Here is a 14,659-nt window from a genome sequence, read left to right as displayed (position 1 = left end):
AAAAAAAAAAAATCTTTTCAAGAGACGTTTCTAGAATATGTTCACGTATAAATATGTGATAGTATATAAACTGTCGATGTATATGATATACATTTGTAATAACTATAAATATAAATCATTTGATTATTCGTCGGTCAAACGTACTACAGAAAGTTTTAAATTATGATCGTAAAATGTACACGTACTCACTAACCCTACGTTTTGCTCGTTCGTTTGAAATATAGCTCGTTCTGAGATACATTGACGCGAAAGGAATGACCAATCGCATCCGTAAGATAAACTTTCATGATTATTATATTCGTCAACGATGGAAGGCATCTCTGTATTCTGACAATCGATTACTTTAAATCCACCGTACATACAAGCAGCCAATAGAAATCGACGCGCTAAAGGATCCCATTTTAAACGCCAAATACCGCCATGCAAATTCGTTTCTGAGATCGGTCTCTTGAAATTTCTCGTATCCCATAAACGTAATTTTTCGTCGTAACTAAAAATTATTTATCTTTGTAGAATGTACTGTTATGTATATAAGTATACAGTGTAAATATTTTCTTTTATACCTTCCTGATGCTAATATATGTTCTTTATCAGCATTGCTGTGAATACTAGTAACACCGGCTGTATGAATCATATTGCTCATGGTAAATTTCTTTTCTGTTCTTATATCAAATCGTTGAAATTTGCAATCATCTCCACCTTAAATAATTATTATTTGTCAAATCATAACGTGAAGGTTAAATATATAAATTCGTACCCGTGTATATTATGTTTACATTCCAATAATCGAAAGCAGATATCCATGCTTCGTATTCGTGAGACAACCATGACGTTAGATTTTTTATTTGGTCGTTATGTAACTCGAATAAAGTTATGTCACCAGTAGAATCGCTAACTATTATTTTAACTATGGAATTATTTTCGCAAGAATATTTTCCAGTAGACCAGTCGAGGGATAAAGCTAGAATTTCTTCCTTCTGATCGTTTACTTTCAATTCCGTCATTAATTTTAACATTTCGTCGTCTCCATTTCGTAATTGGTAAATTTGCAAATATCCTAACGAATTAACGACGCCTAACAATATTTTTTGATTACACGTAACGTGTGCCCATTTCATATCCAATACTCCTTCTGTTTCTAATTGTTGCAATAATTTCATACTACCATTTTTAACAACTTGAAACAAATATATTCTGCCTAAACGTTTACTTGATTTTGATTCTTTTTTCGCAATACTTTCTGTATTTTCTATCAGTTGATATGTTCCACATACAAACAAGTCTTTGAATGGTTCTATGGGACACCATTCCACAGAGTCCGCGTAAAGTTGTGTATCGAATATACTCAAAGTTTGAAACATGTCTAAAACAAGCAGGTACACAACCTGAAACAGAAATAATATACATAATAAATTAGGTTTATATTTTTAATAGAATTAGATTTTGGAGATTACAATGTTATAATTGACATAGATAATAAAATATGTATTGCTCTAATACAAAAGCTTTTATTTGTTTCATATATTATAAGTAACATATGGTTAATGTTAATATCACGAATTAACATTGATATAAAATAATACGAAGATATTATATAAATGCACATTATTACATAAAACTTCAAAACATATATAATTAATAAATTAGTAAGATTATTATTCTTTTTTCAATTGTTACTTCATAGAAATAATGAATCCATTGGGAAAATAAAAAAGTACACTCGTAGGTACTTGATATAGGTATACTCATATTCCTTTGGATATAGATATTCTATATTCAGATCACAGTAATATAACATTTTTCTATAGCAGTTGTATATATATATATATATATATACTTTTTTTTTGGAGAGCATTCGTATATTTGCTGGATATAAGCCATTAGAATTGAAATTTTACTGCTAGTAATGTACTACTCATTATATTGAATTGATAGATTATTAAAATAGTTAGGAACTTATTAACATCATCCATACATACATACATATACATATATATATATATACATACATATATATATATATATAAAATCTTTCATATCAATTATTTTCATAAAATTGCATTTAAATCATAGAGTCTATATCAATCATCTTATATCAATCGAATTATACAGTATACAGTTTCATTTGTTTACAATATCATTCTTAAAAAATCAGGAAATAAATATTTGTACTACCAGCATGTCTTTGAATAAGGCCGTATATGAAGCAGAAATTCTGGCTATTGTATACTCTGTATTTATAAGAAATATTGTACTATGAGTATTTTGTAATTAATTTGCACGCAAAAAATGAATAAGTCTATCTATAAAATGTTATAATATATTTATTTGCAACCTAAGTAAAACATTCTGCAAAAGTGGTGTTTCTTCTCTTTCTCATTATGGCAGCAGTTTATTAATTGAGTTAATCATCTTATCTTCGTATTATATTTATACTGTAGAAGATAAAATGTTCTATGACACAATAGCTGTACTTAGTTAAACTATCAGTTTAGGAGCTGAGAAAGACATTCAAAGATATGGTTGGTCATTAACATTAAAATTATATATTGATTTATACTAAAAATTCTTAGTATTTTAGAATTATGCTTGATTCGCATATAAATTACTTCTGCTGTGTTTTTGGCAGTGTTGTCATTATTTTTTCATTAAAATCATAGCGTTTAGATCTTGTCATTGTTATTAAAATAAATAAATTAAGTTACACAAAAAAAAGGAATGAATAGATTACTTTTAAAATAAGATAAAAACATAAACTGGCAGGTCTATGTTTTCATTCAGTCTTTGGCAAAAACAAGAATCTATGTACCTCTTTGGTATAATTATTATATTTAAAAATACCGACATTCTTCGTGTATATGTATTTGTTTTTATATACTTTATGTATATATAAACAATTGTTTAAAAGAATAAATAATTTTAAAAGATAGGAAAGTGAAATGAGATTCTCCATATAGTATTATGTTCCTAACTTGTACTATGATTTAAGTTGGTCAATATTTGAGGTAGATGATATAGTCCTAAAGAGTAATGTATTAGGTCTGCACCTTTCCTTCATAAAAATAGATATAGATTCTATAGTTATGACTTTTCCTATAGTTTGATACATTAACAATTTTTTTTTCTTTATATATAATTGCATAATGACACAATAATACAAAAGACCTACTACTTCTTTATCAATTTTGTGACTTAGTAATATATACATTATTGACGAGCACTTTTTTCAGTTTCAACTAGGCATTCTCTGACTAGAATGCGTGCATGTACTATGCCACGCTTAATTCTTTCGGCAGAAGTACGACTTCCTGCATAGCTAGGTCTTATATCACGACCTAGTTCTTCTATAACATTAAGTAATTGAATATATTTAGATTGACCAGGAATAGTAGTAGTAGATACCACTGAATTTTGCTGTAAAGCCCTGGGATTTGGTACATTTAACAATGGCTCTGTTACTTTTGTAGAAACTTCTACATTCTTACAAACTTCTACGTTTCCACGTTCTTCTTCCATCTTCTTTATCTTGAGTTTTCTTCTATTATTTTCCTTATTGTTTACCTTAATAAATAATTCATTTATTTCAACAAATTTGAAATAAAAATAATCTCTAAATAAATCTCAGAGAAAGAAAGAGATAAAACCTAATTGTAACAATTAAAGCAAGCTTTATATAATGGATCGTTATAGATTTTCCAACAATTATATTTTTTATATTTATTTATTATTTTTTAAAATCATAAGTGGGTGAGTGAGTAAGAGAGAGAGAGAGAGAGAGAGAGAGAGAGAGAGAGAGAGAGAGAGAGAGAGAGAGAGAGAGAGAGGGCAGAAAAAGAGACAAGAGTACATATAGCTCTAACATAACCTCAAATACGCTTTTTCATAATTATGAAAAATATAGGCGTAAGTTTAATCGTATTTACATACCTTAAATAATAATCTGCAACTGCACTGTTTATATATAGCTGTACAATAAGTACATAAGCAACAAACAATCAATCACTTAGCTTTTTTATCGACACACTGCAACTAGCAGCCGCAAGTCGTTGCGCCGCAGTCGGGTTTTCTCCTTACACTGTTACGTATATATGTACTATTTACCTAACCTTCACAAATGTAAATAAAAGAGAACGTATACTTTCTTAAATTTCTCGTTTAGTTTTCAACAATTTTAATTATAAACAATAAAAACATATTGTTAAATGTATTTTCATCAAAACAACATATCGTTTGTAATACAATCACACAGTTACGTGTGTTACGTTTCGTATGTACATATACAGAGAATATTACATAAAAATTGAAATTTTTATTTTTTCTGTCGTCATTCATTCGTATAACATTTTTGTTTGAGAAAAATAATGCGATAGAGAAGACATTTTAAAAAAACTGAGACTTTATTGAGCAATACCTCATATTTATGTCCAGGGATTATATTTCTCGTAGGTACATTTTTGTTTGATCAATTTTCTTCTCATACGTATACTATAAGTAATTATTGTATACCCGTCGTATTAACCAAAATTGCAATAAAATATTTTTTATATATAAAATATAAGTGAGAAGACTCTTCAGTGTACACATTGTTTCTAGTTTGATATATTCTATGTTCTACATTAGAACTTAGTCAAGTCTAAGGATTATTTATAGATTTTTCTATCGTACGAGACCCGAACTGCAAAAACATACGATCTTTTATAAAACAAGAGAAAATTTAAAAACGATCTTTTCCCCCATTTAAAAATTCATACTGTACGTAGATATATATATATATACATATATACATACACATGTATATAATATATATGCCATATATACATAGCATAATATACACACACACATATATATATACATATATATAAAAATATATATAACTGCACGTTTAAAGATAATTATATTCGTGCAATTAAACAAATAACCAATTCAATAATAATAATAATAATAATAATAATAATAATAATAATAATAATAATAATATGTATTAAGCCTTAAATACCACTGGCTTAAAACTTCTTTTCTTTGACAATCTAATATACCAAATACATTACAAGTATTTATCAGATCGCATAATATTTTTAAACAAGCAGTCCATTATAATGCATTTTGATTCATTGTCAAAGTGGTACTAAGCTTATATCGGCAAGATGGCATAATATACATAGCAGCAGATATATTTCTTATAACTTGTAAACTTCTTTGTTCGAACAAAGACAATAATCTGCTGCATTCGATAGATCATACATATCATCATCTTGGAAAATAATCTGCTAAAAATCTAGCGGCTAAGTTCATCGACAGATCATTGTCGCGCATTATGTTCTGTTTCTAACAAACATTCTCGTACGAGAATCCTTGCGTGCTGTATACCCATTTTCAGGCGTTCCGCGGCACTACGACTTCCTGCATACGAGAGGCGAATGTCTCTACCGAGTTCTTCGATAATAACCAGTAGCTGGGCATATTTACCCTGGCCAGGCACAGTCGGAAAATTTATCGTACTAGATGGGCTAGCCTGTGCTACTTGAACAGTTTGAACGTTTTGCAAATTCCTTGGATTTGGCACAGTAATCACAGGTTCAGGAATTCTTGGAATTTCTGCTACTTTGGGTGGAGGAGGATCATTTAATTTTGTTATCGTTATTTCATTAAGCTTAGCTAACTCCGTTAATTTAGCCATTTCGGCTATTTTCGAGTACTCTGGCATTTTTGCTATATCGTTCTGTATATTTGCCATTTTAATCATTTCATTCATTTTAGTTTTTTCGTTCATCTTTGCTATCTCTTTAGCCATTTCATTAATTTGAGCAATCTCGTTGAGTTTCGTTATATCATTATTGTATTTAGCCATTTCTGTCATTTTTACCATCTCATTTAATTTTGCTATTTCGTTCATTCTTTGTGCCTCGTTAATCTTTGCCATTTGAGACATTTTGATCATTTCATTCATTTTGGCAATCTCACTTATTTTTGTTATGTCATTATACTTAGCCATTTCTGACAATTTAACCATTTCATTCATTTTAGCTATCTCTGACATCTTGGCGATTTCTTGCATTTTTACATACTCTGTTGTTTTGGCATACTCTGCCATTTTTTCCATTTCGTATCTCTTCGCCATATCTTGAGACATTTTGTTTAATTCGGTCATTTTACTAAATTCCGCAAGTTGAGCCATCTGTACTATATGTTCTGGAACTTTTCCTCTCTCCATCATCTGCTTCAATTCTGCAGATATTTTATTCATATTCATTTCAGACATTTGAGCGATCGTCGCTGCATCTGGCATTTTAGAGAGTTCTGCAATTTTAGATATCTCTCTAGCTAGATTTTCATCGAGACAACGCTTCTTCTTAGCCCGATGCCTGGCCATTCTCTGAGCTTCTTGCATCCTTCTTAGAGCAGCTTGTTCTTCAGTTTCTTTTGCTCTGGCGTTCTTCATTCTTTCAGCCGACGTATATAATCGTAGAGCACGTTCCTCTGCTGTTTCTGACATTAGTTTTTGTCGTCTATACTCTCGCATTTCCCTTACCTTTCTAAGGTAAGATTTTTTCTTGGCCTTGGGCATAACACGTAATTATGCAAGTAACAAACATCATTATTAATATAGACTGTCATCTTTACAAAATTTAAAAAAACAAATACTAGCAAAATATATGCTGGGCATACGCGTCCAGCTAATTCCACTGTATAGCTCTCTTTTTATTCCTCACTATATTCCAGACTGTTGTAGACACTTTTATGTCTAATAAGACTGAAGTATGTTACCCCTGAACATGATATTCTTCCTGAAACAAAAATTCACTTCGTTTTCCCATCAAAAATATTAAACGTTATCGATATTATAACATGCAATCAATTTAAAAAAAAAAAAAAAAACTACATTAGTTACATCTATATTTTTAAATCGTTTCAAAATTCAACTATAATCGAGTAGAATCGATATAATCGCGTTTTAAAAATCATACGTCGATATAAAATTTTATGATATAAGAAGACGCGCACATTATGAACGCCAGCGATCCTTTAAGAAAATGGGTAAGCGTAGATTCCTTCTTGTAGAAACGTAAAAAAAAGAGAGCGAAAGAAAGAGAGAGAGAGAGAGACAGAAAGAAAGAAAGAAAGAAAGAAAGAAAGAAAGAAAGAAAGAGAGAGAGAGAGAGAGAGAGAGAGAGAGAGAGAGAAAGAAAAAAAAATAAAAAGAAAGAAAGAAGCAAAAGACAAGCCGGCGTTTTTAAACGTATAATTGTAAAAGTGCGTCAAACGAAATGCGCGGGCGCACGCGAGCGCAAGCGACAGGTGTAAATTCAGGGTTGCAAGCACGTGCGTAAAAAAGCATCGGTAAATGAGATTTTCGAAATGCTCGGGCGGGCACGCGCGCGCCGACACGCGTTTGTATGTTACGGTTGTAGTAGTAGTGGTAGTAAAATGGTGTAGTGGCAGCGTGCGTGCGTCGTGTGTATGTATGTGTGTGTATGCGTCGCGTCTCCGAAAATTCGAAAGAAGAGCGTCGTCGAGTTTGCCGCGTAAATGCGCATGCGCGTCCGAAGTTAAGAAACGCCGTCTTCTCTGGAACGTTCACCACCAATCACAACAATGGCGGACGCAATTCGGTGAATCCACGTACACGTACGATCAACCCACCGTTTATTAATACCGGCACGCGCACGTGTCTTGTTTCACAATCGTACAATCCTCGAGACACACGGAATCCGTCGATATCGGCCAAATGAAAATCGATCGAACTTTTCTCAAGATATTTCGCAGACAAACGCACAAAAGGAAATATCGGGTCGACATGTAAGATTTTCGTTCGGGGCCACTTTAAGGGGCCAAGCGGGGTCGCCGATAGGCTGCGTGTGACGTGGTTGCGTTTATTGACCATAACCCCTTCCTACCTCTCCGTCTGCAACTTCACGACGGACAGGTGTACGACCGAAGAGAGTAAGGGAGAGAAAGAGAAGGAGAGAGAGAGTGAGAGAGACACACACACAGAAGTGAGAAAGATAGAGAGAGAAAGAAAGAAACCGGGAAACTATTGACCGGCCACCGGCCGCGTCTTAAAATGCACGAAGACGTTCGTCGGACGACCACTAGGAGGACGGCGCCTTTCCTCTTTTTCTATCCTTTTCTTTCCCTCCCACTCTCTTCTTCTTTCCTTTCTTCTTCCCCTTTCTCTTTCTCTCTCTCTCTCTTTTTCTTACTCTCCCTTCTCCTTATTGCCTTTTCAACGACACGATCGACCCACGAGGAAGCCGACTCCGTCTTCTCTTCTCTCCACTTACTTTGATTCTCTCCTTTTATATTTCCTGATCCCAAACGTTCTATCTTATCCCTCAAGAGTTCCAAGGTCATTAATCTTCCTTTAAGAAACGACAAAGTTTTGACATTAAGACGCATATTTTGTTTATACCGATATATAAAAGTTTAGGTTATGATCATAATCAAAATGGCTTTCGTTTGATTCGAATATGAATTCTTATTTATAAAATTATTATATTATGAATAAACTGTTTCGTAATTTTGTTTATATTCAAAAGTCTAACTACGTTGATTAAATGTAATGAGATTTGGTAGATTCTTTTTGTCAGACGATACCGAATAATATTTTGTACATAATGTACTTTTAACCTTTCTAACAAAGTCATATAAGTGAGTTTAGCAGATTTATATTTATGTCTTTTTGTTATTTCGAATTTGATAGAATATGAAGGACCTTCGAACTTTCCAAAATTTTCTTGAGTTTCGAATATCAGTTCTATTTCATACTCTGTATAATAATGATTTAATTTATATTATTATTAATCTTTTAGTAGCGTATAAATCGAATGTTTTCAATTATATTTATATTCTTACGTGTTGAAATTTCCCGCCTTGAAATGATGATAAAGCGATCGTAACAATGGCGGACATACAGTGACAACGTTTTTAGGAAATAAGGTTATGACTTTACGTACATTTCGATAAAAGATTTATTGATTCTATTACTTACTTTGAAAAAGTACCAAGTAAATACACAGTTTCAGAATAATTTCTATAAACTTAGAAAATAATTGATAAACGAACGGTGTATAATATGGAGCTCTTGATACAATACGTTGGATTTGGCAATAGACAATCACATTTACTGGTATAGTTCGACGAAAAAATACTAAGTAATTGGAGTTTATTGTAGATCAGAGAGAGATAGATTCTTCCACTTTACGTAGGTAGCGTTGCTTCAAGGTGATTCGTTCCCGAAATAACTTCTTGCAACTAATCAAAGTCAATGTCTATAAGTTCTTAAACTTTCTTTTCGTCAGTTCTACAAATTAGAGGTTAACTTATTATTTATTTATATTTGTGAAGAGATATTTTAATTTATTGATTTTCTTTTTAAATAAATTGTTTTCTTATGTATATGTACATTTGCGTACAAATAAAAAATTTAATTATTTATATTTTTGTAAATGTAATAGCTCATATTTATGATGTTTATAATTAAAAAACATTATATCCGTTTATAATTTATTTTTAATAGTTTTCTGAATATTTAACAAATAAATGTATAAATATATACAATATAAATATTTGTTGTATAATGTAAATGAAAAAAATATATGTATATACTCTTTTGTTTGTTACAGGTATATTATTTATACAACAAAAGACAAATCGACTAAAACACTAGTTATATGTACAAATATAAATGAAATATGTATATTCCACAGCTCGAATACTATTTTCTTTTATTATTAATTATCATTCCGGTGTATCTATTTTTTACATTATGGTCATGGCTTGGCTGGGAATTATTTGTTAATAATTAAATCTTATTTCTTTACATATATATGTATATATACATATACATATTTTGAGCGATTCGCATATTTTTATATATGCAGATTGCTTTTGTGTCATTTTTATTAAACTATGTCAACTTCGTAAAGGCATGTTTGTACTTTTTCTATAAATTATTGTAACAGTCTAAAATATTATTAAGCATTTGACCAACAGTAATTTCGTCCGTCTAACATAAAAAATTCTTCAACTTCATCAATTTATATAGTGTCAGTAATTAAAAGTTCATCCAATCCCATTCTACCTCTATGTTTCCATATTCTATATCTAGCAACATCTTTTCGTGTAATCATTCCAACTACCTATGTAATCAATGTTATTAATATTATTATTTAGTATTGTGATTAAAATATGACATTGTGAGTATTATATATAAGATTGTATACCTCATTGGTGTCATTTACAATAGGTAAATGCCGAAGACCTAAGGCTCTAAAAAGTCTAAAAACACGTGGCAGTGTAGCAGACTGAAAAAAACAGATTTTTTTTTTTATTTTGAGAAAATTATTTTCTTCAAAATATTATTATAAAATAGAAATACTAACATGTTGTAATGTATATGGAGAAGGATTCATAATAGGTCTTAAATCAATTGTATATGTTTTTTCTTCTTCTGTAATATGAACTTGTTCAATAGATGGATATCTTGGATAATCCTTGCGAAAAACTTTAATATCCAATGTTGACTCCCAAAATTCTGCATATTCGTTAAATACTCTGTTTTGTAAAAGAGCTATTAATTGAGAACGTAGCACTAGTCCACGAAATCGACCATAAGAATGTATTTCATTCTGAAAACATTAATGATAAGGTTAGAACTATATCTATTGAATAGATTGTAGGATGAATTACCTGATCACTATTTGGAGGATCTACTACAGGAAATCCATTAAATGAAATACATTTTAAAAGTTCCACAATGTGTCCTACATTTTCAACAGTTTTTAAAGTTACCACAGGATGACTCATAATCTCGCTAGCATAAATATTATTTGACAAAGGAGGTGCTTCCCATGGTAATAACGGTACTCCTGCCATTTGTATATGAATATCATAAATACCCTGTTAAATAATAATTATTAAATAATTATAATTATATATATTTTATATTTTGATATAATTATTTAATCTTAAAAACATGCAAACTTCGATGGAGAAGAGATAATTCAACCACTATTGTATATCCATTACAGCAAATTTACTTTTCTAATGTTTTCAGATATTTAATTTTAGATAATGGACAGATAAGTTCTTTGTTTAAGAACGATGTAGCAGTAGAATTGCGTGGCAGTGCAGAAACAGTGAACAGACACTCGAAAATACTGCTATGGTGGGAGCGAGAATCCGTTAAGAGGAAATAAAAGAGTGGGGATAAGGGGCAATTGGCCTTGCGAGTTAACTTCGCATGACTGATTGAATTCAGAATATTTGGCTAATAAGTAATGTCGCAATTGTCAATATTTTATATTTGAATACTGAATACTAGTATATTTTTTAATTTTATAGTATTTTTTAATAATTTGGTATTGTGTTTGGACCAATAAATAATATTAGAATTTTCAATATAAAATATTATAAAATACTGAAAATTTTGATATTGCTTATTGGTTTATTCGATTAGTCAATATTTTATGATTATTAAATTTTATGCAATTGTTTACTTATTTACCTCATTAAAGAAATCGCCAACCCACTTTGCCATAATAAGAACTATTATTACAGGCAAACCAAAAGATATCCCTTGAGTTGCTTCAATTAAAATTGCAGTTAAACTAATTGTCATTCTAACAATTCCACCCAATTGTGCAGCAGCTCCTAGCAAAGCATATTTTCCAGGATCCAATACCACCTATTGTCAATGAAATAAACATCCATTTGAGAAAAATATTAGAATCACATACTCTATATTTTTTTGGGATTTCTTCTTACACAATTTGGACATATTTTTGATAATCCTGATCCAATAAGTCTACCCCAAGCAGAACCAATTAAAAGTGATGGAATAAAAAGTCCACTAGACATAGATAATCCAAATGTAAAAACTGCTAGGATAAAATAGAGTATAATAAAAATAGCCAAAGTTATATCATTGTGAGAACCTATAAAGAAAGAATATAAATATTTTTACGTTTTAAAAATGTATTATAAAATATGAGATATTGTTATGATATACCTTTAGGATCATGAAATAAAGATCGCACGCTACTTTCTGGTGTTTGAAACCATAAAGCAGCAACTGCACTGTACTCTCCTTCCTTACAATACATCTGAATAGGAAACTTAGTAGGATCTTGTCCAATTGGTTTGCAATCATCAAGAAAATATATCATCAAAAATCCCATTGTTGCGCTCATTGTTGCAATTGAAAGAGCTTCTATTACTTTCAACCATTTTTGTGTTATATATTTTAATCGAAAACATGTAATTTTGTAATTTATGTGATTCCACAAAGCACCAAGAATACCGCCTATCGTTCCGACTATCATAAATAAAGGAATTTCATAAACTTGGTATGGTATTGAATCAAATTTTCCCAAATTTAGTAAACCTGGATAAGAAAGATCACCAGGATGTCCATGGTATGTACTAAGAATAATGTTCAATGTGAAAGTGGTGATCATGCTAGCAAAAAATGTTCTCCATGTAAGACTTTGATTAAAGAAACTAGTACCTTCTTCGATACTAAATAAAACTCCACCTAAAATATTGATCTATATATAAAAATATGTACTGATATTCATTAGTTTCTATGTATATACAGATATATAATTCTATAAAATATTTTTAACCTATAGGTGCGCCAAAAGCAGCCGATACACCACTGGCTGCCCCGCCAGACACAAAATCTCTTTTTTCATGATCTTCTCTAAAATATTTAAAGATTCCTAAATCTTTTTTAAACGTTGTACTTTTTCCTTGAGATATTCCTGCAGCAACTACTGCTCCAGAGTGTATCATTGGTCCTTCCTTTTTCATTAATGCAAAAAATGTAATTGTAAATTTTATTTTCATTTAAAATTATTGCCAAAAGAAATCACTTATATTACCTTTCCTCCAGCTAATCCACCTACTACAGTACAAATGACACCAATTATTTTAACTGCTAAAGTTTTAATTCGTACTACTCGAGGTACTTTTATTCCATTTAAATAACATTTCACCTGTGGAATGCCACTACCAGCTGCGACAGGTTCAACATAGGATACTAATATAGCACCTATCAATACTGGTATTAGATTGGAAATTAACCATAATATATATGGTAGCCATAAACAATTATTAACCACACAGTGATCTACATCTATTATGATATGTAAGAATGTCTTTATATCAAAGTGTCTTATAAAAAGTCATGTGAATTTCAATAGTCAAGGATACAAGTTTTTAGATATCCATATTTTATATTTGATAATTGTTCTATTGAAATATCTACAAAACATGCTATAAAAGCAGTACAAATTCCTATTAACAAAAAGATGAACCATCTTGCAAAATTTTTTTTAACAACAAATTTGTAACCCTTTTTCCTTTCTTCGTCCTGAAGAAGGTAGTTTTCACATGGATCATAATCGAGACTCTAGATAAGAAAAAAAAGATTAAAATCAATCATCGTTTAAAATTATATAATAATAATAATACATATAAACTTTAGATATATGAAAACTACCTCGTAATTAATCGAAAGAAAATTAGTAGCTCCTGGTTTTATATCTTGACTATTAAGCCTTCTTGATTGTCGATTAGAAAGGCTCTCCATAATATTGCACATGGAGACGCCATTGTAAATAATGTTCTGTTAAAAAAATCAAAGGAAAGAAATAGAATTTTCATTGATGCAACAATTAATTATTCTAATAATTAAAATTAATCAAAAATGCTTGCACAACAGTTTCATTATTTTTCACAAATCAAATATCCTACCGATGACAAAACACAAGGATATAGAAGATATCTACAGATAGTGTATACAAAAAATTTTTATAAATGCATAAATTATTTATTATTACGTTTATAAATATACAGAAAAAGAATAATCAATTCTTAAAGTTTCTCATTTCAAATCATAACTTGAAAATTGATATAGAACAGGAGGTAAGGTTAGAATGATCATTATCAAACAAAGAGAATAAAAAGATCCAAAAATGAGTGAAAAATTGTTGGATGGAAGCTATTATTGTTTATATTATTCGAGTTTTTTCTTACCCGAAATCTAACATTGATATCTTCGTTCGAGTAAGAAGGGAAATTATTTCGAGGTTTTAAAAGTCTTTCTTCGTCGTCATCGTCATTACGACAGACATCAATCTCGTCAACGGTGCTGTTTATTCTAACGTTGATATGAGTTGTTGGTGAATTGTCCGTCATTTTATGTTCTGTTATTAATTTCTATTTTTGGAAAATCCACTTTATATAGTACTGACGTTACTATGTTTCATGTTTGTTATTACTATTATTTTTTATAAAAGTTTCTAATATTCTACGTGATTAACGTATTATGAAAATAATTATCTCACAAATGACAGTATTAAAGCTACGGTTTCAAATGATATACTGACTGACGCATGAGGAATAGAGATAAAGCATTACGCATTGAATGCCACGTGATTACAAAGTACTGAATCATCTATAATGTACAGTCTTCCGGAAGTAAATGAGTGAAAGCGAGAGAAAGAAAAAGAGAGGATGAAAGAGTGATAAGATACGCATGCGTCAAAACTAGCTGTGTAGAAGGGATAACAATAATATTGCGGAAAGGGAAAAGAGCGGGAGAGGAATGATCTATATTTACATATGTCGATTGTATTAGAAACAGACGACGATC

The 14,659-nt window shown here is 30.5% G+C and overlaps 3 protein-coding genes and 1 long non-coding RNA gene across 10 annotated transcripts in view; 1 reads left to right on the top strand and 3 right to left on the bottom strand.

Moving 5' to 3' along the window:
• LOC122630241 (diphthine methyltransferase) overlaps positions 1-4,803 on the bottom strand; it is a 5,125-nt gene extending 322 nt beyond the window's left edge. The window contains exons 1-4 of one of the 2 annotated variants that reach the window (XM_043814547.1): positions 3,928-4,803; positions 758-1,385; positions 564-699; positions 186-490 (exon numbers count right to left, since the gene is read on the bottom strand). In XM_043814547.1, the coding sequence (XP_043670482.1) occupies positions 186-490; positions 564-699; positions 758-1,361 (1,045 nt within the window). In that variant the 5' untranslated portion in view covers positions 1,362-1,385; positions 3,928-4,803. Of the gene's footprint in view, positions 1-6; positions 491-563; positions 700-757; positions 1,386-3,927 lie in introns of those variants that run through there. The other variant, XM_043814546.1, reaches the window with a different exon arrangement.
• A 154-nt stretch (positions 4,804-4,957) lies between these two features.
• On the bottom strand, positions 4,958-9,125 carry LOC122630240. 6 transcript variants are annotated; one of them, XM_043814543.1, is made up of 3 exons: positions 8,990-9,125; positions 8,283-8,360; positions 4,958-6,785 (listed from the first exon to the last, which is right to left on the bottom strand). In XM_043814543.1, exon 3 carries the CDS (start codon positions 6,563-6,565, stop codon positions 5,300-5,302), a length of 1,266 nt encoding a protein of 421 aa, XP_043670478.1. In that variant the 5' UTR covers positions 6,566-6,785; positions 8,283-8,360; positions 8,990-9,125; the 3' UTR covers positions 4,958-5,299. The 6 variants fall into 6 exon arrangements, with proteins under 6 accessions (XP_043670478.1, XP_043670479.1, XP_043670475.1 ...); XM_043814544.1 differs by lacking the exon at positions 8,283-8,360 and having other exon boundaries at positions 8,990-9,109; XM_043814540.1 differs by lacking the exons at positions 8,283-8,360; positions 8,990-9,125 and adding an exon at positions 7,896-8,028.
• Positions 9,067-9,713, top strand: LOC122630243. Its single transcript, XR_006327437.1, has 2 exons — positions 9,067-9,202; positions 9,624-9,713. It is a non-coding gene; the product is annotated as an uncharacterized LOC122630243 (long non-coding RNA).
• On the bottom strand, positions 9,609-14,493 carry LOC122630238 (H(+)/Cl(-) exchange transporter 7). The gene is made up of 12 exons (XM_043814535.1): positions 14,041-14,493; positions 13,505-13,630; positions 13,216-13,414; positions 12,885-13,138; positions 12,627-12,804; positions 12,011-12,535; positions 11,767-11,936; positions 11,507-11,686; positions 10,690-10,899; positions 10,383-10,628; positions 10,224-10,304; positions 9,609-10,139 (listed from the first exon to the last, which is right to left on the bottom strand). The coding sequence occupies exons 1-12, from the start codon at positions 14,200-14,202 to the stop codon at positions 10,038-10,040; spliced, it is 2,433 nt and encodes an 810-aa protein (XP_043670470.1). The 5' UTR covers positions 14,203-14,493; the 3' UTR covers positions 9,609-10,037.
• Between the last annotated feature and the right edge of the window lie 166 nt (positions 14,494-14,659).

Source organism: Vespula pensylvanica, chromosome 6, assembly GCF_014466175.1.
Source record: "Vespula pensylvanica isolate Volc-1 chromosome 6, ASM1446617v1, whole genome shotgun sequence".
Lineage (NCBI taxonomy): Eukaryota > Metazoa > Arthropoda > Insecta > Hymenoptera > Vespidae > Vespula > Vespula pensylvanica.
Note: the sequence above shows the minus strand (reverse complement) of the source record. Positions and strands in the feature narration are given on the sequence as shown.